Source organism: Enhydra lutris, unplaced genomic scaffold (assembly GCF_002288905.1).
Source record: "Enhydra lutris kenyoni isolate GAN:26980312 unplaced genomic scaffold, ASM228890v2 scaffoldscaffold9, whole genome shotgun sequence".
Classification (NCBI taxonomy): Eukaryota; Metazoa; Chordata; class Mammalia; order Carnivora; family Mustelidae; genus Enhydra; species Enhydra lutris.
The window spans coordinates 51,555,473-51,580,383 of record NW_019154093.1 but is presented as its reverse complement, the minus strand read 5'-3'; the positions used below and the strand labels follow the sequence as shown (position 1 = coordinate 51,580,383).

The window sequence follows — 24,911 nt, the reverse complement described above, 5'->3', positions numbered from 1 at the left end:
TCGGTCCAATTAAGCCTCTCGTCGCCGTCAATAAATAACCTGTGTGTGTCAGTCTGTAGATCCTAAGAGCGTGCCTAACACGGTGGAGGGACTCTCCAGACCCGCACCTCCGCGTACCGCGCATGGCACCGGGCTCCCGCCCTGTGTGAAGGGTGGTTGGCACTCCTTCAGCCGCTAGGGGTCTGGACACTGCGCAGCATTTTTTTTTTTTTTTTTTTTTTTTTTTTTTTTTTTTAAGTGCAGCCCCGGGAGGCCTGGGTGGCTCAGTCGGTTAAGCGCCTGCCTTCCTCTCAGATCATGATCCTGGGATCCTGGAATCTGGCTCCCTGCTCAGCTGGGGGCCTGCTTCTTCCTCCTCTGGCTGCCACTCCCCCTGCTTGTGCTTTCTCTCTCTCTCTCTCTGACAAATAAATAAATTAAATCTTTTAAATAAAATAAAATAAAGTGCACTCCAGAAGGGCTTTTGTGACTTGGTAAAGCTAACACAACAAGTGTAGTGGTCAGTCCTTGTGAATGAAATGCTTGCTTCCGAGACAACTTGATGCCGTGTGCTGAATAAATTAATTGTGGCTGGCTCATTTTCTCTTTGTTCCTGTGCGTTACTGTTACAGGGCGTGTGTCTTGTCTGGGTAAAGTTTACTTTTCACTGTATCGAAATAGAAAGGGCTTGATGTGTCTTCAAATCTGTAATTCACCAACACGCTTTATTGTTAGCAGCTTCATTGCTATTGTTGGTGTTCATGGGCCAGTTTTGATGAACATAAAATCACCTTCATTATACATCCCACAGATAAGGACTCTTTAAATGCTGGTTTTTGAAGAAGGAAATAAAATGTTCTTAAGTGAAAATCCTAAGGGATTAATAACTTTTTTCTCTCCCTTATGTCTTCACCTAAGAGTTTCTGTACTCATACTTTGACAGGCATTTTAAGACATTAGAACCATACCTGAATGAGTTCTACCATAATTATTTCATTTTGAAAATTCTGCATATGTTATTTTTATGCCATTGTAAATATGTTTCATGCTTTACTGACTCAGCACTATCCTTGTTAATCTTTTCAATATTGTAAAAACTTTCCCTGTAGCTAGTTTTATAGCCAGTATCAATTACTTGGAGATGCTGTGTTTGCTAAGAATGTTTGAATCGGAACTAAATGTGGGATTCTATGCTTGGAAAGCAGGGTGATACCTAAACAGTGACTTGTTATATGTTTTACTATAGGTTGATTCTCCCCTATCGCCACCTTGACTTCTGAGTAGAAGTCACCGCAAAAAAATATCACGACAGAGCCAGGCTTTCTAGTCTACCTGGACGCACCCCACTCTCCCAGGTGATTTGGGGTATTTTATTTTGAAAAGGTTTCCATAATATTAATTAATCTGAGTGAAAATCCAAGGTAATCCCCACTTCTGGAGTGACATCTTTGTCATTTTGGAAAAGTTGCTACAAAGATAATAAAACTAACCCCATCCTTTTCAAAGAGATAAAAGAAATAACAGATATGATATACTCTGAAAAGCAAAATGTACTATATAAATATAAGGCCTCCAATAAAAATCAAATACAAGTGATGTAGCTCATTGGGATTTGGGCTTATATTGAGCTTCTGCATTCCCCTTTGTTGAACAGTTAAGTTTCCTGAGCCTCCACTGACCCTTAAGAATCCTGTTGCCTGTTTAGGAAACTCCCCTGGCTGCTGGGGCTGTAGGGAGAGTGAGGCTGCTTGCTCAGTGTTGGACCCTATGCCAGGGCTTGCTTTGCATTTTTATGTGATCAGAATTATATGAGGATAGGTATTGTTATTACCATTTTGCAGAAGAAAAGACAGGCTCAGAGAGGCTGAGTGACTTGCCTAGGGTTACAGAAGTGTCAAGTTGTAGAACCAGGATTAGACACCAAACACGGCCTTAGTTCTCTTTACACTACACTTCACTATCTTTAACTCAGTGGTTTTAAACTTATTTTGATAAGCTGATGAAACTTTAAGTATCACTGCAGGAAAAATGGTCATATTTTCATGTATATAAGATTTTGCATATAATTCCAGGGTCCACCTACACTCTAAAACCCTTGCATAAGCTTTCAGGTCACCCTGCTCTAATTATATCTGTTACCGAATGAGGCAGAGTGTATACATTACTGCATATATGTACATATAACCCTTTACTAATAGAAGCAGCCCAAGAATTCGGTAACCTTCAATTGGGTGAAAATTTCCTTAGTAACTGAAACAAAAAGAAACAGGACATGTCACATTCTACTTGATTCAAAAAGAAACATGACATGTCACATTCTACACCTGAAGTGCAGTGTAGAACAATGGTGCTTATTTGAAACCAGATCTTTTGTTTGGGCTTCCTCAACTCTCCGACTATCACAAAGAATATAGATTTGTGCCTTTAGTTATAGGATGGAAACAGTCTTATTTTCCCTCTCCCCAGAGATGGCAAGTCCTGTGGTTGTTATAAGTAGCTGCAGCTCTCACGAAGAGGAAAATCGTGGCACTTTTAACCAGCACACATCGCTCTCTGAGGAGCTTCTGTTAGAAGACCAGATGAGGCGAAAACTCAAATTTTTTTTCATGAATCCTTGTGAGAAGTTCTGGGCTCGAGGCAGAAAACCATGGAAGCTTGCCATACAAATTCTAAAAATTGCAGTGGTGACTATACAGGTAAGCATCTCAAATCATGAGTTTAATGAGGACTCTTTTAGTAACAGAGGAGTGAGGACAGTGGTTTTTTTCTATCTTTGAACTGTATGTATAAGGGAGAACAATAAATAAGGAAACACACAATCTTAAACCTTTCTCTTTAATATTTGTGAATGAAGCCTTTGGGTCTTTTTTCCCCCTTACTTTCCCCCCCTTCTCATCTCTTATTAAATTACAATTTTAGTCACATAATAGAATCAGTTTTTAGGAAAAGAAAATTTTAATATTTGGTCTGTAATAGAGAAGCTGAAGGTTTCTAAATCAGCTGTGAAAACTAGCTGTTACCCAACCAGAGGATTCTTTTCCTTCCTAGATTCCTGGGAATTTCTCTCCCTTCAGAAACTTCAAAGGTTCTCTGTTAAGGCAAGTGCTTGGATTCTCACAACGCTACAGGGGAAAAAAGTGGAGTTAACTAAAAAAGAATGGCATAGGTAGTGAAATATGAGATTTTACTTTAAGAGAATTTGAATCTCATTTCCTTGACTTCTGTGGACATTTTTGGGGGAAACTGTATTTTGCAATTCTTTATATATACTGATTATGATTTGCTCTTGTGAAGATATATTTTCCTACTGGTGAGAGTAATTATCCCCATTTCAAAGATGAGAATATTGAGGTTTAGTAAGGTAAAAAAAATCTGTCGTAGTCAGGAAACTATAAGAATGGAGCCGAAAATTAACTCAGATTTTACTCTAAGACCTGTGTTCTTAATTACTCCCACATTTTTTAGGGAGCTCATCTAACCATCCTCTGTTTCCTAGGGTGGTCAAGAGGAAAAGTGACCAATGGTTTAAGATGTTAAGCCTTTTAGTAATAAGCATATAAAAGGCATTTAGGTACATTCCTAAAAGGAACTGAGGGGTTTTTTGTTTTGTTTTGTTTTTTAAGATTTGATTTTTAAGTAATCTCTACACCCAATGTGAGACTTGAACTCAAAACTCTGAGATCGAGAGAGTCGTATGCTCTTTGGCTGAGTCAGCCAGGCACCCCATCTGAAGATTTTTCTTTTCTTTTCTTGTTCTTCTTTTTTCAGATTCATTTTTTAATTTGAGAGAGTGTGTGATAGAGTGTTAATAGAGAGTGTGTGTGTGTGAGTGAAGGAAGAGTAGAAGAGAAAGAGAGAGAGAATCTCAAGCAGACTCACTGCCAAGCACGAAGCCTGACAGAGCGCTCAATCCCACAACCCTGAGATCATGACCTGAGATGAAACCGAGAGTCTGTTGCTCAACCAAGTGAGCCACCCAGGTTTCCCCAAGGGTTTTTCTTAATTGTGATGTTTCCTTCATCTGTATTAGAGCAACCAAGCAAATATGACATAAACACTTTGTAACGGAGCAAAACAGGGTGACTGGGTGACAGCCTCCCTCTTTTCAGGAGGAAGAAGGTGGACTTTCTGTTCATTTGGAGATTTTATGTCTGCAGCTCAAATGAAAGATGTCTCCGATGATAGGCACCCTGCTAAATGTCCCCTTTCCCCAAGGCCTGGTGCAGTTTCTGAGTTACAGGGAGTTTCTCTCTGCTATGGGTACACCCTTGAGGGCAGGGACCGTTGTTTCTGCATTGTATCCTTGGGACCCAGCTGAGTGCCGTCACGTGGAGGGGGGTACTCATTGGTAATTGGTCCTTAGGAATTCTCTGGAGGCTTTTCGGTCATCAGCTTCATCAGATGTAAATATCAAGCTGTCTTCTTCTTGGGATTTAAAGAGGACACTTGGCTTACTGAGGCTCTTCAGAAACAGAAGTCCAGTTAGCTAGTGGGTGCTGGTATGTGTAGGGTGCAGGGCGTACATCACAAGGAGAGGTGAGAAAAGAAAATATTTGCATGCTCAGTTTTTCCCCAGTCAGTCTCTGCACTACTTTGTGTAGCTTGATAGGGTGGCTAGAGCTTGCATTTAGTCTGTTAGACTTGGGTTCAGATTTTGACTACACACTTGGCAGTGATGTGACTTGAAAAAATTATTTAACTTCTTTGGGCCTTTTTGTACCCATCTTTAAAATGGGTATTTAAAGAGCTGTACTGTGGGATTGGTATGGAGGAAATTCCTGGTATGGCGCATAGGTGCTCAGTGTCGTTTCCCTTTTCCATATAAAATACACCCTGTTTCACTCTGAGATCCCAAATTGGAATGTATGTTCTAAACTTAACAGCCTGTGTGTGTGTGTGTGTGTGTGTGTGAAGACAGAGAGAGAGGGAACAAGAGAGAGAGAGAGAGAGAGGGAGGGAACAAAAGGAGCAAACAGCAAGAGATTGAGATGGTTTTGGAGGGAAGATGAGGTGAAAGAGGTACCAGGACTAAAGTCTCAGGTGTGATTGAAAGAGCTTGTGTTAGCAAGACAGCAGTGCGGTTAAACAACTTTTGTGCATGAATAACTGAGTTTCGTGTAAAACTCTGGGGTCAGTCCTGCATGAATAGTAAGGCTATATTATGTTAATATTCTTTAATTTAGAAGTCAGTTGAAAGGATGTTTTTATTTTTGGTCTTATTGTCACAGTTTTGGCAAACTGACAACTATAGTGGTTTGATTGGAGGTTTAGATTTATTTAAGGCACTACTTTTTTTTTTTTCCTAAAGATTTTATTTATTTGACAGACAGAGATCACAAGTAGGCAGAGAAGCAGGCAGAGGGCTGGGGGTGTGGGGGAAGCAGGCTCCCTGCTGAGCAGAGAGCCCAATGCAGAGCTCCATCCCAGGACCCTGGGATCATGACTGGAGCCCAAGGCAGAGGCTTTAACCTACTGAGCCTTCCAGGCACTCCAAGGCACTTCTTATATTGCATTGTACACCTGCTTCAAAACCTTGGTGTCCTGCACAATTCATTTAAAAATCTTGTACTTGCCTTTTAAGCCCCATGCACCATCTGCCTCCAGTTTTTCTGCTGACATTTTTTTTTCTTGCTGTTCCTTCAGTTGGATTGTGTTGGGATCCTCAGCTTCCCACCCCCAAGTGCTAAGTTCAACTTTACCTTCTTAGCCTTTTAGCTGTGCTCCTCAAGTATCTCCACCTAAGTTATGTACATACTTCAGGGGTTTTCTATCATTATTTCTTTCTTAAGGAAACCTTCCCATTTCTTTAGCCAGAGCGACCTTGCTTCTCTGAACTCCTAATGGAGGACTTCCCTGAAAGTGGTGTTGGGGGGGCAATGATATAAGTAAGATCATACTTGAAAATGTGCAAAGCCACTTTCTTTCATTTTAAAACTGGAAGCCACTTTATCTTTAAGGCCAAATTAATTCACAGCTACAAAAAGTTTAATTTTTATTGAATTTTGTCAAGATCTTAACTTAGGATTAATTAATATTCATACTTGAATTGCTAAATTGATTGTTAAATGGAGACCTTTTATTTCATTGCTTTTTCAACCGCTTTTCCTTTTCTTCTTTTAAGCTGGTCTTTTTTGGGCTAAGTAACCAGATGGTTGTAGCTTTCAAGGAAGAGAACACTATAGCATTCAAACACCTCTTCTTAAAAGGATATATGGACCGAATGGATGACACGTATGCAGTGTACACACAAAGTGACGTATACCATCAGATCATCTTTGCAGTGAACCAGGTAAATCAAGTATGTGTGTTCTTACATGGGAGAAAGAACAGACTGGAAAACTATTAGCAATGTACATAACAGAAACCAACATTCCACTGTAGAAGCGTGAACATTTCTGTGATGATATGTACAAAACCATTTTAAAATTAAAAAAAAAAAGCCATCAAACTTCCATGAAGCTAGAAATTGAGAAAAGCTTTTGTTTAATAACAGAGAGACAGAAACTTTAAAGACTTAATTAAAAGAATCAGAGCTAAGGGTTGGCATGAGCTCCTCAAAGATTTAAAATTAACCATGAACCTGATTGTAAGTAGTCATTAAGTCTTCAGAGTTTATAGGCTCAGGGGCCCTTAACAAATAATGAGAATGTTAACTCTGGAGAGCATATATAGCAACTGAAACCTGAACGTTCATTTAAAAAATAAGGAAGGCCTTTATGTCAGACATGACAATGATTTTATTGTAACATTGATTAACTGTCCAAAAAAAGTAAAAATTCTTACAGTGCAATTATGGTTCTTCATTATCAGAGATAATCTATTCACAGTGAGGTAGTAAATTGCTAAGATGACATATGTATTTATGGCACCAAGGCTTTCTGTTAACACATGGATTGTGAAATTGACCAGAAATTTACAGTGAAGGAAGTAAGCTGTGTAAGTTAGTAAACAGAATCATGGATTTGTGTGAAGGATTCCTCTGTCAAGGTAGAGCTACAGAGGCAAGTGAGGAGAGATGCCCAGCCTGATTAAAGCCTTCAGAGGCCACAGCCACTTGGGGGCCCCATTGGTCAGTTCCATAGGTCACCTGCCTTCTGGCCCTAGTCCCACACACCTCATTCCTGTCCCAGAGTCCTCTGACTCAAGTTCCAGGGCTGCCCTTCAGTTGGACATAGTCCTACCACTTACCCCTGACCATCCAGCTCTTACACAGACCTCCACAGAGTCTTATTAAGACAGCAAAGAAGTTTGGCTGGAGCATTTCTCATAATGTTAGCAGGTTACTTGCATCCCTGAGCCTTGGATCTTCTATGTTTCAAGATCCTTCTAAGTTCAAGACACACAAGTTCCTGTTCGTCAGGAGGCTCAGATCTTTAGGTAAGTCCTGTGAGGATTGCTTCACAAATAGTAGGCACTCAGAAGGGCTATAGGACCCCATACTTGTATGACTCTACCTCATGATCCCTGCCTGTCTTTCCAGCTTTACCTCCCTTCACACACCATTGCAGGCACACTGGTCTACTTTGGGACCTTACCAAACTCAAGATCTTTTCATTTAATGGACAGTTTACCTCTTACACCCTCCTACCTCCACTATAAAACTACCAGTTTGGCTCAGAGTAGCTTTAGCAAGGCTTAATACACTTATTTCCTTGAATAGAGAAGAAAAACCTCAAAGCCAAATATCTCCATTGTTATACTATTTGCCCCCTACATGTAAGACCTAATGCTACTTAACAACTTATACAGCTTCCTTTTATTACCATAGATTTCTGGCTCCTTTCCCCAGACCCAGTGCTAACAGAGAGCTTAGTGCTATAATTACATATCCTATCCCAGCAGTTTAGCATCTCATTGTGACTAGATTTGCTCTAGTAATGAAGACCAACTATTGCATTTTAATTTTTTTTTTTTAAAGATTTTATTTATTTATTTATTTGAGAGCGAGACAGTGAGAGAGAGCATGAGGGAGGAGAAGGTTAGAGGGAGAAGCAGACTCCCCATGGAGCTGGGAGCCCGATGTGGGACTCGATCCCGGGACCCCGGGATCATGACCTGAGCCGAAGGCAGTCGTCCAACCAACTGAGCCACCCAGGCGTCCCGCATTTTAATTTTTTTACCTTATCTTAATTTTGACAAATATTTGAATACCTACTCTATGCCTACTACTGCTTTAAGTGCTGGGGTTAGAGCAGTGGCCTTGATAAATTCCTTGCCCTGTGGAATTTACATTCTAACAGAGAAGATGGATTTTAATAAGTTTAACCAAAATCATTTGGTTTCAGATAGTGAGGATTGCTGTGAAGTAAAGTTAAGTAGCCTGAGAGCATTAACAGTTGCCTCAGGGTGGTCCAAAAAGGCCTCTCTGAGGACTGGAAGTCTAGGGAAGAATATTCCAGGCTGAGAGAGTAACAACAACAAAGGCTCTTGAAGCCAGAAAACATTCAGTATGTTTGAGGAAGTATGAAGGGGGTGAGTTTGGCTGGGTTAGGTCTGGTCTCTCAGGGCTTTATACACCCTGGAAAGAAACTTTGAAATTTATTCTGAGAGACACTGCAAGCCATGGGAGGGCTTTCAGTAGGTGAGAGACTGTAATATAATGTAATTATATTACATTAATTGTTAATATACATTAACAAAGGCTAATATTTATTCCTTCAAATAGTTAATATCTGTTGTGTATCAGATACTGTTTTTTTTCTTTTTAAGATTTATTTATTTATTTGAGAGAGAAAGTGTGAGCAGGGGGAGAGGCAGAGGGAGAGGGAGATAAGCAGACTCCCTACTGAACAGGGATCCTAAAGCAGGGCTTAGTTCCAGGACCCCTAGATCATGACCTGAGCCAAAATTAAGAGTTAGATCCTCAACCAATTGAGTCACAGTGGTGCCCCTCAAATACTGCTTTTGGTGCCTGGATACTACAGTAAACAAATGGACAAAGTTGAGGTAGTCATATTCTAAAAAGGAGAAATAAGCATTAAGTAAATAAGGATACCATTTGTCAGTTGGTTATAAGTATACATAAGTATACAAATGTACACAAAAATAAAAATATAAGAAGAAGAAGCAACAGGCAGAGTGAATGAATGGAATGAATGGAAGTGGTCAGGAGAGGCCTCTCTGATAAATGACAGGTGACAGGGCAGACCGGAGTGTGGGGAGGCAGCCGTCTCAGGGAGGAGCCCTTCAGGGAGAAGGGAGGGAATGAGCAGAGCATAGAATGGTTCATGTTTTGGGTATCACTGTCCTAAGGCATTACATGCAATAATTCACTTACTCCTATAACAGTCCTGTGAGTTCCATATGGAGACTGGACTGTGGGATATAATTTGAAAGTAATGTATGACTTTCTGATGGACCAAAAGTAGAGTGTGAGAGAAAGAGGCTAAAGGGTCATCTCTAAGTTTTGGCCTGTGAGGCTGCGTGGCTTATAGAGTCACTGACTGAGAAGGGCATTTTCGTGGAAGGAGCTGGTTTTTCTGTTTGCACGTTTGTGTTTGAGATACCTCTTAGACACCAGGGAGAGGTGTCAGGCCCGCAGATTGCTCCCCAGGTGTGGAATTCAGTGGAAAGGTCAGGCGCTATGAATTTAGAAGCCATCGGCGTACAGATAGTGTTTCAACATGGGGACTGGTTGAGATCACTTATGGAGGGAATGCAGCTGAAGAAGTCGAGGGCTGAATCCAAGGTTCCTCTGAGATGTAGAGGTTGGCAAGAGCAGGATTCAGCAAAGGAGACTGAGGTGGAGAGCCGGTGTCTCAGAAGTCAAGTGAAGGACGTATCCTGTGCAAGGGAAAGCACTCGGCTACATCACACACCGTGGGCAGGCTAAGTTAAATGAGAGCTGAGAACCGTGCGTCAGATCTGGTAAAATGATGCTCTTGGCAGCCTGGACAAGGCCCACTCAGCATTCGTGCCGTAGGCTCAGATTATAATAAGATTTATTCAATTTAATTTAGCATGTTTCACATGCAGTGTTTGGTAGAATTATCTATCTCTGTGTCCATCCCACTAAATCATTAATTCCAAGAGATGGATACCATAGCACTATCTTTGTATCGCTAATTGTGCTAAACAGCATTGTTCATGGTAAGCTCTGAAGCACTTTATTTTCTTCTACAGAGGTCCACGCAGGGTTTAAGTTGATGATTATTCCAAAAGTCCCATAAGATTCTCATTTGTAAAATTATATTTTATTTTATTTATAGGACTCCCTAGGATGAGGGAATATTGCTGTGAAAGTGACTAAACTGTATTCTTGCAATGATAAAGATGAAATAGTATTGTTTTTTTTTTAAGTTTTGCAAGTTAGCTTGGAACAGTTGTTTCCCCCTTCTATACTACAGCAGCAAAGAAGAACTCTGACCTTATAGGAAATGGTTCAGACATAAAGTTTGTATTCACACTGAATGCAAAAATCAATTCCTGAATATACTTCTTTAAAGAAGGAAAGATCGCGGAGTTGATGCGGTGTAAGCCTTATCATTTTGTAGACAAGGAACCGGAAGCTCAGAAAATTTGTGACGTGTTCACACTCACAGAAATGAGACTGCAGCCCAGAACTCTAATTTGGGAGTGCTTTCTGCTGGCTACTGTCCTGGCACCCAGTAGCAGGTCCTGTGCTCTGCATATCAGTGTGAACGTGAACGTGAATATCTCTGCCCAGAGAGCAGGTTGGAACCTCCCATTTCACAGGCAGGGTGGGCAGGGAACCATGGCTTCATTTCTGTCTGGCTGGTGTTCCCATTTTCTGTTTCTCTTTTCGGGTGAAGTACTTGCAGCTCCGCAATACCTCGGTTGGGAATCATGCTTACGAGAAGAAGGGTATGGAGCAGTCTGCTATGGCGATCTGTCAGCGCTTCTACAGGCAAGGAAACATCTGTCCTGGAAATGATACCTTTGACATTGATCCAGAAATTGAAACTGGTGAGGTTCTTCAAAAAACTAGAGCTTCCTTTTTTTTTTAAACTCCTTGATTTATTCTTAAAATCAGTAATTTCATCTCTAAAAACATCCATTTGGTCTGTGCTCTTAGATCATAGTAAGGAACTATATAGGAGTTATTATTATGTATCAGGTACTGTCCCAAGCCCTTCACTGTAACTCATGATTTTTAAAAAATAGCAAGAACAAACCAATAAGGAAAGATATATTGCTATCCTCACTTTATAGAAGACTAAAGTATGGCTCAGGGAGTTAAGTGATACATGACATCTTACTTACCTTTACTAGACGGAGCTAGTAAGAAGCAGTGCTGAACTTTGACCCAGGCTCTCTGTGCTCTGAGCCCTATGACATTGTTAGCCTCTATATGCCAGTTCCTCTTGTGCTGGATAAGCCAGTTACATAAACTTACACTATCCTTACAAAATGTTGTACTTGCGAATTCATCATGTATATAAAACTCCCTCCCCTCAACTGCACTTCTCTACTTAGTATCTTTGATGGTGGATTCAGGGAAGAACCAGAACCAGGAGTTAGAATAGAGTGCCTTTTTCTTCTTCTTCCTCCTCCTCCTCCTCCTCTTCTTCTTCTTCTTCTTATATTTTTATTTTTATTTATTTTTTTAAGTAGTCTTCATGCCCAGAGTGGAGCCCAATGCAGGACTTGAACTCACAACGCTGAGATCAAGATCCGAGATGAAATCAAGAGTCAGTCACTGAACCAACTAAACCATCCAGGTGCCCTTGAGTGGCTTATTCTTATTAGCAAAGTTCTATTTACAATGTGTACTTAAACCTTAACTTAAATCTTTGAGTTAAAAATTAAGTATCCAGATACTTTTAACAATAGTCACTGGAACGTTTTTTGGAGAGGGATAGTAAAAGGATTATAATACAGATTAGTGGAATCTTTTAAAATGCTGTCTTCCTTTTTTTTTTTTAATTTTAAAATAAAATAGAATTTAAAAAAATAGGTCCTTTAAATTTAGAAAATTTTATCTTAGGTACTGCAAGCACTTCACACTTATGCTTAGGATACAAAAAAGGGAGAAGGGACTCAAAGTTTAGGCTCACAAAGGCAGGAAGGAAGATAGCACTCTATAGAAGACTAATAAGACAGAGTTCAGGTCTCCTACCCTTCACCCACTCCAGAAATGTAGCCACTTGTGCCTTAAAAACAAATGACTCATTGTAACCAAGTGATATAGATGTTTAGCTTTTAAATCTTAATTCAGAAGAGCAGTAGAATCTGAATATCTAGTCTTAAATGTATTATCCTTTTAAGACACCGTTCACTTATTTATTTTAGGCAATAAACATAATGTGTTTTGGGTTTTTTTTTTTTTTTTCCTTTCTATGGCAGAATGTTTCTTTGTAGAGCCAGATGAACCTTTTCACATTGGAGCACTGGAAGAAAATAAACTCAACTTAACTCTGGACTTTCATAGGTGAGGAAGCAGATGGGCGTGTACCTTGTGTGTCTCTGTGTGTATGTTTTCACTGCACTAAAGCCTCCTCTGTTCCCTAGACTCCTAACAGTGGAGCTGCAGTTTAAACTGAAGGCCATTAATTTGCAGACCATTCGTCATCATGAGCTCCCTGACTGTTATGACTTTTCTCTGACTGTAAGTGTGGGCTGGGCTGAATTTGGTCCCAGGCTAAGGGAAAAATGTTTGATTTAGTTACATGTTTTACCTACCCATATTAAAGCATGATCAGCTATACAGGATCTTTCCATTTGCCTGTGCCTAGGGGAAGCATTGGCATAGCTGGCTCTGCTTTGTTATGATAACTTGTTTACTTGTTAATTATCTGTCCTCTGTACCTCGGTGTAAGTCCTGTGAGGGCAGAGACCTTGCCTGGTTCAGTGCAGGGTCTCTAGTGCTCAGACCAGTGCGTGGCACAGGGGAGGTATTCAATACAAAGGGGGCAGAGGCTTGTAGGTCCTCTCTAGTTGGCTCTTACCAGTCTGTGGCTGTCTGCTTATGGTCATTGCCAAGGGTTTGGCTGCTGAGGCTCTTCAGTGTAGATGTGTGCAGACTTTGGGTTATTGCTCACAGTGCCTTCCTTGGGCTGCCCTGGATGCTCTGGTTCCTCCCTGTTCAGCCCACCCTGCTACATCTCTGGTCTCTTTATTCCAGTTGCAAATGGAGCTCTGAACGCTCTCTAGAGAGCACGAGATGCCTCCCATGTGAGCTCCTCACCCCATGAGGTTTAAGGTTAGCAATCCAATGCTGCATGGGGGCATAGGTGGAACAGCATTTGATACAACTTGCCTTCACACAGTCCAGATTGTTGTTACTTAACACCAGAGCCCTGTCCATGATATTCAACTAATTGGCTATGAGAAATCAAGTCTTCAGAGGTCGAAGTTCAAAAGATCAGAATAGAGTATAATTAATAATTATGCATGTCATTTAGCAGGAAAAGGCACTAATACTATAAGACTATTTTGTATTAGGCTACAAATTTTGATCCTTCCCTAACTGGGAAGTCATGAATTTTCAATATTACTTGATTTTTTAAAAATTGAGCGATTATCCACAGTCTTGTCTCTTCTCCCTTCTCTCCCTTACCACCACCTGCACCACTCTCAAACTAAGAAATGGCACCATTCAGAAGTTCTATAATCCTCAGGGCTCAGCTCAACCGACACCTTCTTCCCAGACCCTCTCTGTGATGCTCCAGTTAGGAACACAGTCTGTGCTCTGAACTCCAGGGTTTTATTTTTGGTTTTGTTTTTATATTTTGTATGGACTCACCCACCTTCTCTTTGGTTTTAGGATTTTCTAGGCTTTTATCATCAATACTGCTAGACTGAAAGCTCCTTGAAGGCAGGAATCAGTTTATTAATCTTTGCATCCCTCAAAGAACATAGTAGGTGACATCAATATTTGCAGAATGAAACATTTATAAAATGTAGACTCTTTCCCGTGACTTGATACAGTGGCGAGAGTAACTTGGACTGTTAGCTGCATGTGGATGTTCTATTTTTCCTGTCATTGCTGATTCCACCCAAGCTATGTCTGTGCCTTGTGGATTTAGTGGTGTGTCTCGCAGAACTATAGTGCAAATGATGCCCTATAGGGTGGTTTAATAATAAATGCAATTAGTGCCACCCTATGGTTATAAGTAAACATGAGCTGGGCCCATATATACCTGATTGAAAATCCAGGGGTTTTGGAGTCAGGCAAGCCTAGATTTTAATTCCATCTCACCAGGTAGTATCTTGTAACTTTAGGCAAATTACTTAATTGGTTTCAGTTCCAGTTTTCTCATTTGTAAAAGGGAATTAATGATCACCTACCTAACAAAGTTGTTGTCAAAACATCTGCTCTATCATACTTCATATGTACGAGATATTTAAAGGCCTTCCTCGGTATCTGGTTCATAGCAGTTATTTGATTTATGTGACAGCTATTTATGAAACCTGCCTGTGTGTGCCTCTAATTTGGATTTATAATGTAAAAGTAGTGCATTAACATTCATTCATAGTAAGTTAATATATTCTTGCATCAGGTACTTTGAAGTTTTTTTTATTAGGTGTACAAACATCTAGGATTCTTGCGTTCATTTGAGGAACTTTTACTTCATTATGAAATGGTACTTTTCACCCCAGTAATATTCTTTTCTCTAAAATCTACTTTGTTTGATGTTAATATAACCACTCCAGCTTTCTTCTAATTAGTGTTAGGATGGTATATCTTTTTCCATCCTTTTGATATTAACCTGCTTGTATCTCATGTTTAAAGTTGGTTTCTTATTAGGCAGCATAGAGTTAACTCTTGCTTTTTTACCCAGCCTCATAATCTGTACCTTTTAAGTGGGGTGCGTAGACCATTTAAATGACATGTGGTTATTAATATAGTTCCTCTCTTTTTCTGCCTGGATTGAGTATTTTTGGGGTCCTAGTTTAGCTCCTGTGTTGGTTTGTTAGCTATAACTTTTTATTGTATTATTTTAGGGTTTCCAGTACACATATTTAAATTATTACCATCTGCCTTCAAGTGATATTATGCCATTGCATGTAGAGCACAGGAATCCTATAACAATCTATTTCTGTGTCTCGTATCTTGGTTTTTATATTGTTGTTGTCACACAGTTTATTTCCAGATGTGTTACAAACTATACAATGCATGGTTAGTAGTTTTTGTTTAAATAATTATCTTTTAAGCAATTTAAATAATAAGGAAAAAACAGTATATTGGCCCATGAGGTAAGCATTTCCAACATGCTTCATTCTTTAGTGTAGCTCCAGGCTTCCATCTGGGATCATCTTCCTTCCGTCTGAAGGGCTTCCTTTGACATTTTTTATAGTGCAGTTCAGCTGAAAGGTTTTTATATGCCTAAAAAAGTATTTATTCCACCTTCATTTTAAATTCTTTTTATAACGACTTTATTCATTCATTTGAGAGAGAGCGTCTGCAAGTAGGGCGAGTGGCAGGCGGAGGCAGAGGGAGAAGCAGGCCCCCGCTGAGCAGGCGGGACTCAGTCCCAGGACCTGGGATCATGACCTGAGCGGAAGGCAGACACTTAACTGATGGAGACACTCAGGCACCCCTAAAGAGCAGGCATTTGAAAGAATGTTTTTTCTTTAAAACTTAAGAGAGAAGGCACTAAAAACAAACCAAACAAAACCACAACTGATTTCCTCGCTTTCCCTGTCTCTGCTTGAGCAAAGTGGAGAGAGCTAGAAGGGAGACAGTAGGACGATGGAAGGTGTTCTGGTGGCTTTGTCCTGCTTGGTGCCTGGTGTCTGAAACAGTGAGCCTTGAAGCAAAACATGGCTGTTAACTCCTTGTCACCCCATCCTTGCTGATACATACGGTACTAGAGCAACTAAGAAGTCTAGGCCCAGAATAAAAATCAGGGAAGCTTCCCCTGAAATGTTGTAAGCCTGAGATCATGAATCTCTGTGTTCGTAAGAAGTACAGCAGCACTAACTGTCCCCAGCCGAGCCCCTGAGCTGAGGGAAAACACATTTATACCTGCTCTTGCTCTTATCAAGAGGACATCTGGAGGTACTCAGAGTGGGAAGGAGAGAGATCTCTTGCTTTATAAGGCGTCCAGGGCTGGAATACTATCCTAGAAATACAGGGTTTTAGAGACTAAAAGGTCTTGACAGAAGATCTTGTCCAACTTTCTCATTTCACAGACAAGTAAAGGGCACTTCCCAAAGTTGAAAAGAGTTAGCATCAACTCGAGGATGAGAGTCTGGGATGAGAATCTGGGTGGATATCCTGTTACCTTGAAAGATATGCCTCCTAATTAATGCATAGAGACATCTTGGTTTCAAGAACTGTAGGTACGTTTTTGACCCTTTTCCTATTCTTCACAGATAACATTTGACAATAAGGCCCATAGTGGAAGAATTAAGATAAGTTTAGATAATGACATTTCCATCAGAGAATGTAAAGACTGGCATGTATCTGGATCAAGTAAGTGGTGAATTTTACTAGTTTTCAAAAATGGTTATTAAATAAAAGAAGTTATTAAATTACTGGGATATGTGGAGCATCAAATGAAAGAATCAGATCAATCCCAAGTTCCTAACTCTCTGCAAATAGATCAGCTCATTGTGGGTGTCTGGTGTTCCAGGCAATGAGTAAGTTATTAATAATTGAAATGACTTTTGCTGACCCCTTATATGTTTTTACCAAAAAATGCACAGGACCCCCCCCCAGGAAAGAAAGTTACATATGCCCATACTAATATTTACTGAGTGCTTACTGCATAAGGACTTCCACCTACATTTTAATATTTTTTAAATATCCTTGAGATAGGCAGCACCCCTATTTACACAAATGAAGAAACTACAGCTTAGAAGTGAATATTGGGGCCTCTGGTCATACAGCCAGGGAGAGTCAGGTGGGATTGGACCCTGAAGCATCCTGCACTAATATTTTTATATTTAGGAATGAGGAAAGGGTACATTTTGGAAATACGGACATGAATTCAAGTATAGACTAAGTACGATTGGAAATTTGGGGGAAATTGACTGGAAAAGAATTGATCTGTCATTTTTTAGTCCCTTTGGTATGTTGTGCTGGATTAGGTCAGGGGTTCTTGGATTCTGGTGAGAAGAAGAATCACCCCAGGTCCCTCTTAGATGCAGTTTCCCTAGCTCCCTGCAAGGCAGTCAGTAGGTCTGGGGTGGGGCCTAGGAGCGTGCAGGTCACCCTTAATCACGCAATACTTGGAAAATCATTGCCTTAGGGCTTCCTACTAGTTGATCCACAAATTTCAGAAGTGGTAATGAGATAGTGAGGATAAATGAAATTTCTTCATCGTAGAATTCTTTTCATTATGAGGTAACTTCACATATTTGAGGCTCGTGAATCACAAATTTTATTTCAATACAAAATTATTTGAAACACAAGCCTGTCTTGTCGTCTGTTAACCCTACAATACTTCTCCACAAACTCTGGAATAGAGAAAATGAGAGCATATGAACGTATGTTGGCATGGAGGCTTTCTCTCATATGTTTGTTTCCTAGTTTTAAAATTTTCCTAAAGTAGATGCAGACGTTTTGATAACAATTAGATGCCCCTTGGCCAGTATTAATGGTATGCTTCATTATAGAACTTTCAACTATAGAACTATAGTCTTAAGTGCTTGTCTTTTCATCAGTGGGGAGCAGTCTACCTTGTCAAATAAAGACAGGCTGTGTAGCAGAGCATATGAGGGCTGAGACCTCTGCTCACCTCCCTTCACCTGGCTGCACTAATGCTGGCCATGACTTTGTACTTGCCATTCTCCAGACTTTCTGCGTGGGTGGCTCTGTCTTAGCACTCAGGTCTTGCCTGACACCTGCTGCCCATTACTATGCCATATAAAGGGAGCCTCTTCACCCCATTCCCCCCACACCAGCCTCTCTCATTTAGGGCAGTGATTCTCAACTTCAATGCCAGCTGAGCGAGCTTGTGAAAATGCAGTTTCTGATGCAGTGGGTCTAGGGCAGCCCTAGAAAGTGTGCATTTCTAACAATTCCCAAGGGATCCCCAGAACCACTCATACAGAGTGACAGATGCTGGAGACAGACTGCAGAGGTTTGAATCCTGACTCGGCCATGTACTGGCTATGTCACCTTGGGCAAGTTTCTCTGACCTCTTTGTGCTGCATTTTCTCACCTGCCAAGTGGGGATAACCACATACCCCTGGTTGGGGTTGGGCTGAGGATAATATGACTTAATACACATAAAGTGCTTAGGACTGTGTGTGGCACAGCAACACAAGGTAGCTCTTATGCCTATTTTCTCCATACCACTTCCTCCTGTCTGGGAGTCTTCTGTTCATTTACTTGTGTACTTCCCTACATGCGGTGCTGCCGTTAGTGGAAATTCCACAAGTCGGGGGCCTATCTTGGTCACCACTTGTATCCTCAGCATCTAGAGAAACACCTGAGACACAATAGGATCTTAATAAGTATTTTATATCCAGATAGTATATTTTAATAGGATGTCAGGAAGGCTAACTGCATTAAGTACAAAAGACCACAGGCTGATAATTAAAGGTCTGTTATTGATGGCTATAATAATTTTTAAAAGAAGGACTTTGAACTTTCTTGAAATACTCATGTGAAGAACACTTAACCAGGGCCTTTTCACTCTGTTGTCTTTGCAGAAAGAATGTCTAAATAATCTAAATTATTTTAAAAAGCAGCGTAACGGGTTCAGATAAAGTTTGAAAATGCTTCTGAAGGATGCAGAAAGACCCGAGTCGGTGGAAAGGCACATCATATTTTTTGGATAAGCGATTTTACATTATGTATATGCCAATTCTCCCTAAATTAATTTATAAATTTAGCATGATTCCCCCCCAAAAAAATTACCAGTAGGATTTTTATTGGAATTTAACAATCTGATTCTAAAGAATGTATGGAAAAATAAACAAGCAAGAGTAGCCAACACAAATTCCAGAAAAGAGTGATAAGAGGTGTTTGCCTTAGGCATTAAAATACACAAAAACATCAAAAGGGTAAGAGATGGTTCTCAAATACATACAGTAATTCGGCAGCTGATAGAGACAGCATTTCAGATCATCGGGCATAAGATTGGCTCTTTTGATTGGCAAAAATAAAGTTATTAATTTCCAACAGTGGAGAAGATGTGGGGGTATGTAAATTGGGGTGATCTTTTTGGAGGGCAATTCTTTAGGATTTCTTTTTAGAACCATGTATTTGCCTTACCCCAACAATTCCATCTCTAGATATTCATTTGTCTAAAGAATCACTTGCACCTGTGCTCAGAGAGGACAGATTACAATAGGAGCGTCCTTATAAATCTAATACATCTATCTTGTGGTATGCAATGCAGCAGTTCAAATACATGAGGCTAAGAATGAAAAGAAGAAAGAAAGAAGTAGCGCTCACCATACTAATGTCCCATTGCATAAGCAGGGCCTGCTCTTTCCTTCCAGTTCAGAAGAACACTCACTACATGATGATCTTTGATGCCTTGGTTATTCTGACCTGCCTGGCCTCACTAATCCTGTGCCTTCGATCTGTGATTAGAGGACTTCAGCTTCAGCAGGTAAGGCTTGCTGCTTTCTAGAAATGCTATGGACACTGATTGACAGAGAAATTCACGATGCCTCCCCTCTTTTCCCTAAAGGAATTTGTCAATTTCTTCCTCCTCCATTATAAGAAGGAAGTTTCTGTTTCTGATCGAATGGAATTTGTCAGCGGATGGTACATTATGATTATTATTAGTGACATATTGACAATTATTGGATCAATTCTGAAAATGGAAATTCAAGCTAAGGTAATTTTTTTTCCTACTTATGCCATCATTAGTATCAGATTTGCACTCAAATTTTTCCAGAATGTGAACATTTGCAGAGTAAATGATTTCTTTCAAACGTTGTATCGAAGAAACTTAAAATCCATAGAAGTAAGGTTCTTAGATCTCATCAGGAAATCTCTTGGGCAGAGCTGTCCAAAGGTGATACACAAGCCTCTGCGTCAGAATCATGTGGGAACCTCATGTTGACTTATCGGCAGGTTTTAACACTGTGAGAGCTCCCTCTTTGTTGGTGCACTTTTTCACTAGGCTATCACTTGCTTGGTTTCCACCCTAAATCACAGGCTGGTCTTCTGACTCCCTGTGCTAGATCCTTCTATCTCTAACCAACTAAAGGGCCACTGCCTCAAGGTACAGTGCTTGAACATGTGCTCTTTTCTGCCACTGTCTTGGTGATCTCCTCCTGTGCCATGGCTTTGAATAGCAGCTCTCTGCCAGTCATTTCCAAATCTTTATCTCCAGCTTGGAATTCTTGTCTGAACTCTAGTCTCAGATATCTAACTGTTGATTTCGCGTTTTCATTTGGATGTCTACTTGGCCTCTCAAATTTACATACCTAAAACAAAGCTCCCCAAATCTCCACCTCCACAGTCCAAACCCACTTCTCCTTTCTGACTTCAGTTAATGGTAACTCCTCTCAGTTGCTGGAGACAAAAGCCACGGATGCATCCTTGACTCTTCTCTTTCACTAATCCCCTCCGCCCTCCATCTAAACCAAGAGGAAATCCTATCCATCTATCTTCAGAAACTGTCTCATCACCTCCACCATGACCAGCCTGATCCCAGCCACCATCAGCTCTCACCTGTATTACTGCAAGAGCCTCACTCTTCTGACAGTCTGTTCTTTTTTTTTTTTTTTTAAGATTTTATTTATTTGACAGAGAGAGAGAGAGAGAGATCACAAGTAGGCAGAGAGAGGGGGGGAAAGCAGGCTCCCTGCTGAGAGCAGAGAGCCTGTGGCAGGGTTCCATCCCAGGACTCTGGGATCTTGACCTGAGCCCAAGGCAGAGTCTTAACCCACTGAGCCCCCCAGGCGCCCCTGACAGTCTATTCTTAACAACAGCAACCCAAATGGGATCATATCACTCCTGTTCAGAGCTCTCAATGCCCCCCACCCCCAGCCTATCAGAACAAAATGCAAAGTTGTTAAATTACCCACAAGGCCCTAAACTACCTACCTCCTTAGCTCTATGACTCTGTACTCTCCCCCATGGCTCCCTCCCTCTGGCTGACTCGCTGTCTTGCCTGGCATCCTCCTGCTGTGGGACCTTTGCCCCTGCTATTCTCTGTGCCTAGAACACTCCTCTCCTAGATTTTTCCTTAGCTTGCTCCCACACTGCCCTCAGTCTTTTTGTTCAAATACCACCTTTTCAGGAAGACCTTCCTAATCACCCCATTGAAAATGCAACCCAGATAGCCATTCTCTCTCCCCTCCCCTGAATTTTCTCCTCAGCACTACCATCAGCTAATGTACTGAGGGTTTTGTCAATGTATTTCTGTTCTCTCTCCCCCACACAGACTAGAACGCAAGCTTCACAAGGGAAGGAAATTTTGTCTCTTGGTTCATTTCTTTGTTCTTAGCACCTAGAACAGTGCTTGAATCACATCAACCCCAAAAATATTTTTTGGCCCCAATGAATAATCTGCTTCCCCCCCCCCCACTCTTCTAGAGTCTAACAAGTTATGATGTCTGTAGCATACTTCTTGGGACTTCCACCATGCTCGTGTGGCTTGGAGTCATCCGATACCTCGGCTTCTTTCAGAAGTACAATGTAAGGATTCCGTGGATCTCCGTGCTGCTGGTATTGCTGTCTTTCCTTGGCTGAGGGACTAGCAGATTCTAACGGCCTCTCTTCCTTTCCCAGCTCCTCATTCTGACCCTGCAGGCAGCGCTGCCCAACGTCATCAGGTTCTGTTGCTGCGCCGCTATGATTTACTTAGGCTACTGCTTCTGCGGATGGATTGTGCTGGGGCCGTACCATGATAAGGTACCGATAAACAACTTTTTTCCTGTTTCTGTTAATTCCTAAAATAGTGCCAGTGGCTCATTACCCTTTTAAAATAAGCCTCATCCATTTTTTGATATCAGCCTGAAAATGTTGAAGGTAGAGTATATCTAGCGCCAAAAAGTGGTACAGTGTGACCAACTGGAGAGAATAATTAATTCACTCAACTACTTCACCTTCTTTTGTGGAATATATCAGATATTACATCTTTTTTTTTCCACCGATGAGGTCAAGATTAGTCCATTGGATTCATCAATATATATTAGAGTATGCTATTTAGGCAAGACTTTTGGAAGTGTGATTTTATTAAAAAGGTAGTATAGAGAGAAAGTTGAAGAAATACTTGAAAATTTTGTTACCAGAGTTATAAACTGGATTATAATGCCATGAACCTAAGTGGAGTGAGCTTTAAAATGAGAAGCATAAGCACGCATGGTTAGGACTTGGGTATCTCTACAGAAGTGTTTCTAGGATCTCTTTCTATGTAGGTAAAGCAGATGGTAAGACTTGACTCAGAAAAGCACCAAGAGTGCTGGCTGGCCCCTTCTGCTTCAGTTCAGGCTATCCCATTAAGGGGAGCATCAAGAAAGAGCTGCTTGTTCCCAGGAAAATAGTAGGCGTTATACAGGCTGTACAGATCACACAGCAAATGCTTGCAGTTTCGTCAAATTAAGCACATTGTTTGCAGAGGTAACTTGGAATATCTGGTCCCATTATTTTTAATATGCTGTCATGAACAAAATCTCCGCTGGGAAGGAACATGGAATAAAGTAAACTTTCTCTTTTCTTTTTCCAGTTCCGTTCTCTGAACATGGTCTCTGAGTGCCTTTTCTCTCTGATAAATGGAGATGATATGTTTGCCACGTTTGCAAAAATGCAACAAAAAAGTTACTTGGTGTGGCTATTTAGCAGAACTTACCTCTACTCATTCATCAGCCTCTTTATATATATGATCCTAAGTCTTTTCATTGCACTGATCACTGATACATATGAAACAATTAAGGTAGGTTCATCAAGAGTGGTAAGTAGCAACATTTCCAGAACTTGTAGAATGGCAATAAAATATGGTACTTAAGAGAGAGGAGATTTGATAGAATGTCAATTTTTTCAAGGTAGAAAAAAAAAGACTTCAATTTTAGATACTGAGACACAGAAAGGAAGAATTAGAATTTGTAGAATGTTCAAAGTTTTGTCTCCAAGTAAGCTTTTTCACACAAGCTTTCTAAACTTTTATTAGAATTACAAAGATCAGGGGTGCCTGGCTGACTCAGTCAGAAAGCGTGTGACTCTTGATCTCAGGGTCATGAGTTCAAGCCCATGGTGGGTATAGAGAGATTACTTAAAAACAAACAAACAAACAAACAAAAAACCACCTTAAAAAAATACTTCTAGGGGCGCCTGGGTGGCTCAGTGGGTTAAGCCGCTGCCTTCGGCTCAGGTCATGATCCCAGGTCCTGGGTTCAAGCCCCACATCGGGCTTTCTGCTCAGCAGGGAGCCTGTTTCCTCCTCTCTCTCTGCTTGCCTCTCTGCTTACTTGTGATTTCTGTCAAATAAATAAATAAATAAATTAAAAAAAAATACTTCTAAAATTTAGTAGGTTTTAAGTGAGCAAAACATACGACATTTCAAAATTTTATGGGGAAGTTTTAAAATCCAATTTTCATAAAGAAAAAAATGACCTCTTAGTTCAGAATGTGCTGTGACTGAACCCATACTCTTTGCAAAGCCCTGCCTGGGACCATCCTAGAGGCCAGTCTCCAGAAGAATGAAGGGATTAGTATATCAAGTACTTGCCATGTATGCTTTATACATGTCAGAAATATGATTTGAAAAGCTGTTATTTATATTGTCACTCACATGGGATATTTTAAAAATAAGTTTGAGCCCTTTGAAATATGGAAAGGCAGGGTAAATATCCATGTACATTTAAATTTCTAACAACTTTTACTATTAGGTATACCATTGACATGGGCGTTCCACTTGGGGACTTTCTTTTGGGTATGAGAAGGGTAATGAAAGATGATGTCATACAAATGATCCCACGGATAGAGCAAAGTTTAGCAGGGGTCAATGGGTTATGAGTTGATAATTATACATACCTTGATAATGAAGCCAGGGCCATGACTTCATTTTTACTGAATCAGATTTCAAGAACTGAGTGTCCTCAATTCTTGCTTGGCAGACGTGTCCTTAGAGTCACCAAGAACACTGGGAAAGAGTATGGTTGTACCTATCCAAATCCCTCCCCTGTGCTCTAAAAATTCACTGCCTTTAGCTTTGCATGCAGAGAACTATACGCTATTTAAGGGTGATATCCCAGGTCTCAAAGAGTTGTAATATGAGTTGACAACTCTTGATGACACAAGTCTGAGACTCACAGTTTAAATGTTTACCTCTTTCCATGAGCTCAGAGCACCTGTCAGGTGGGCAAGTGATGGCTGATCTTCTCTGGTCAGGGCATGTTCTAGAGACCTTAGACCCCAAACTGAGGTTAATACAAGGCCCTTAAACAAACCTGTCTGTCTGGAAGAGAGACTCCAAAAGGGTGTGGAAGCTGAAGTCTCTCTGGAAAGACCACTCAGACTCAACATGCCCATTTTGTGTTGAACCAGACCCACAAAAGAGCCTATGAGGACACTGCAGAGTTCTAGACTCACTTTTCCTTAGCTAGACTTAAGAATGGCTCTAGAGGCTTTATCTACTTGAAAATACTTGGAAGTGACTGAACTATTCCTCCAGAAAGATCCCCCTCCCTTGCCAAATGATCCATTTTGAATTTGGAATATAGCTGTTTTCAAGGGACTTATTGATGAGAGGTTTTTTTTTTCCTAATTCTTCTGTGTAGCATTACCAACAAGATGGCTTTCCAGAGACTGAACTTCGTACATTTATATCAGAATGCAAAGATCTACCCAATTCTGGAAAATACAGATTAGAAGATGACACTCCAGTATCTATATTCTGCTGTTGTAAAAAGTAGCTATCAGGCTAATCTGTGTCCTGGAGGGAAATATAATGTATAGCTGAGTTGAGAAACTGTATGGATATTTTAAGATCAAGTGTCATAGGTTTAAAGACTATTACTCTGAGCAAACTTGTAATTCATCAAGAACTATTTATATTTTTAAAAGAAATATTTAATGTCTTTTGCAGCTTTGTGTTGGGTTTGTGTGTTTTTTT

The 24,911-nt window shown here is 40.5% G+C and overlaps 1 protein-coding gene across 2 annotated transcripts; it reads left to right on the top strand.

Annotated features, from left to right (window-relative positions):
• The first annotated feature begins 29 nt into the window (after positions 1 to 29).
• Positions 30 to 24,911, top strand: LOC111143331 (mucolipin-3). 2 transcript variants are annotated; one of them, XM_022497002.1, is made up of 13 exons: positions 30 to 180; positions 2,446 to 2,675; positions 6,101 to 6,268; positions 10,752 to 10,905; positions 12,286 to 12,370; positions 12,451 to 12,547; positions 16,261 to 16,360; positions 19,342 to 19,454; positions 19,536 to 19,685; positions 21,395 to 21,496; positions 21,590 to 21,712; positions 22,527 to 22,733; positions 24,577 to 24,911. In XM_022497002.1, exons 2-13 carry the CDS (start codon positions 2,448 to 2,450, stop codon positions 24,709 to 24,711), a joined length of 1,662 nt encoding a protein of 553 aa, XP_022352710.1. In that variant the 5' UTR covers positions 30 to 180; positions 2,446 to 2,447; the 3' UTR covers positions 24,712 to 24,911. The 2 variants fall into 2 exon arrangements, with proteins under 2 accessions (XP_022352710.1, XP_022352711.1); XM_022497003.1 differs by lacking the exons at positions 30 to 180; positions 6,101 to 6,268 and having other exon boundaries at positions 2,448 to 2,675; positions 24,577 to 24,711.

What these genes read in the sequence shown, in the direction of transcription:
- LOC111143331 (XM_022497002.1), top strand. Translation starts at nt 2,448, where the DNA reads ATGGCAAGTCCTGTGGTTGTTATAAGTAGCTGCAGCTCTCACGAAGAG. An exon ending in TCATCTTTGCAGTGAACCAG is followed by an intron (nt 6,269 to 10,751) that starts GTAAATCAAGTA and finishes TTTCGGGTGAAG; the next exon opens with TACTTGCAGCTCCGCAATAC. An exon ending in GTTATGACTTTTCTCTGACT is followed by an intron (nt 12,548 to 16,260) that starts GTAAGTGTGGGC and finishes TATTCTTCACAG; the next exon opens with ATAACATTTGACAATAAGGC.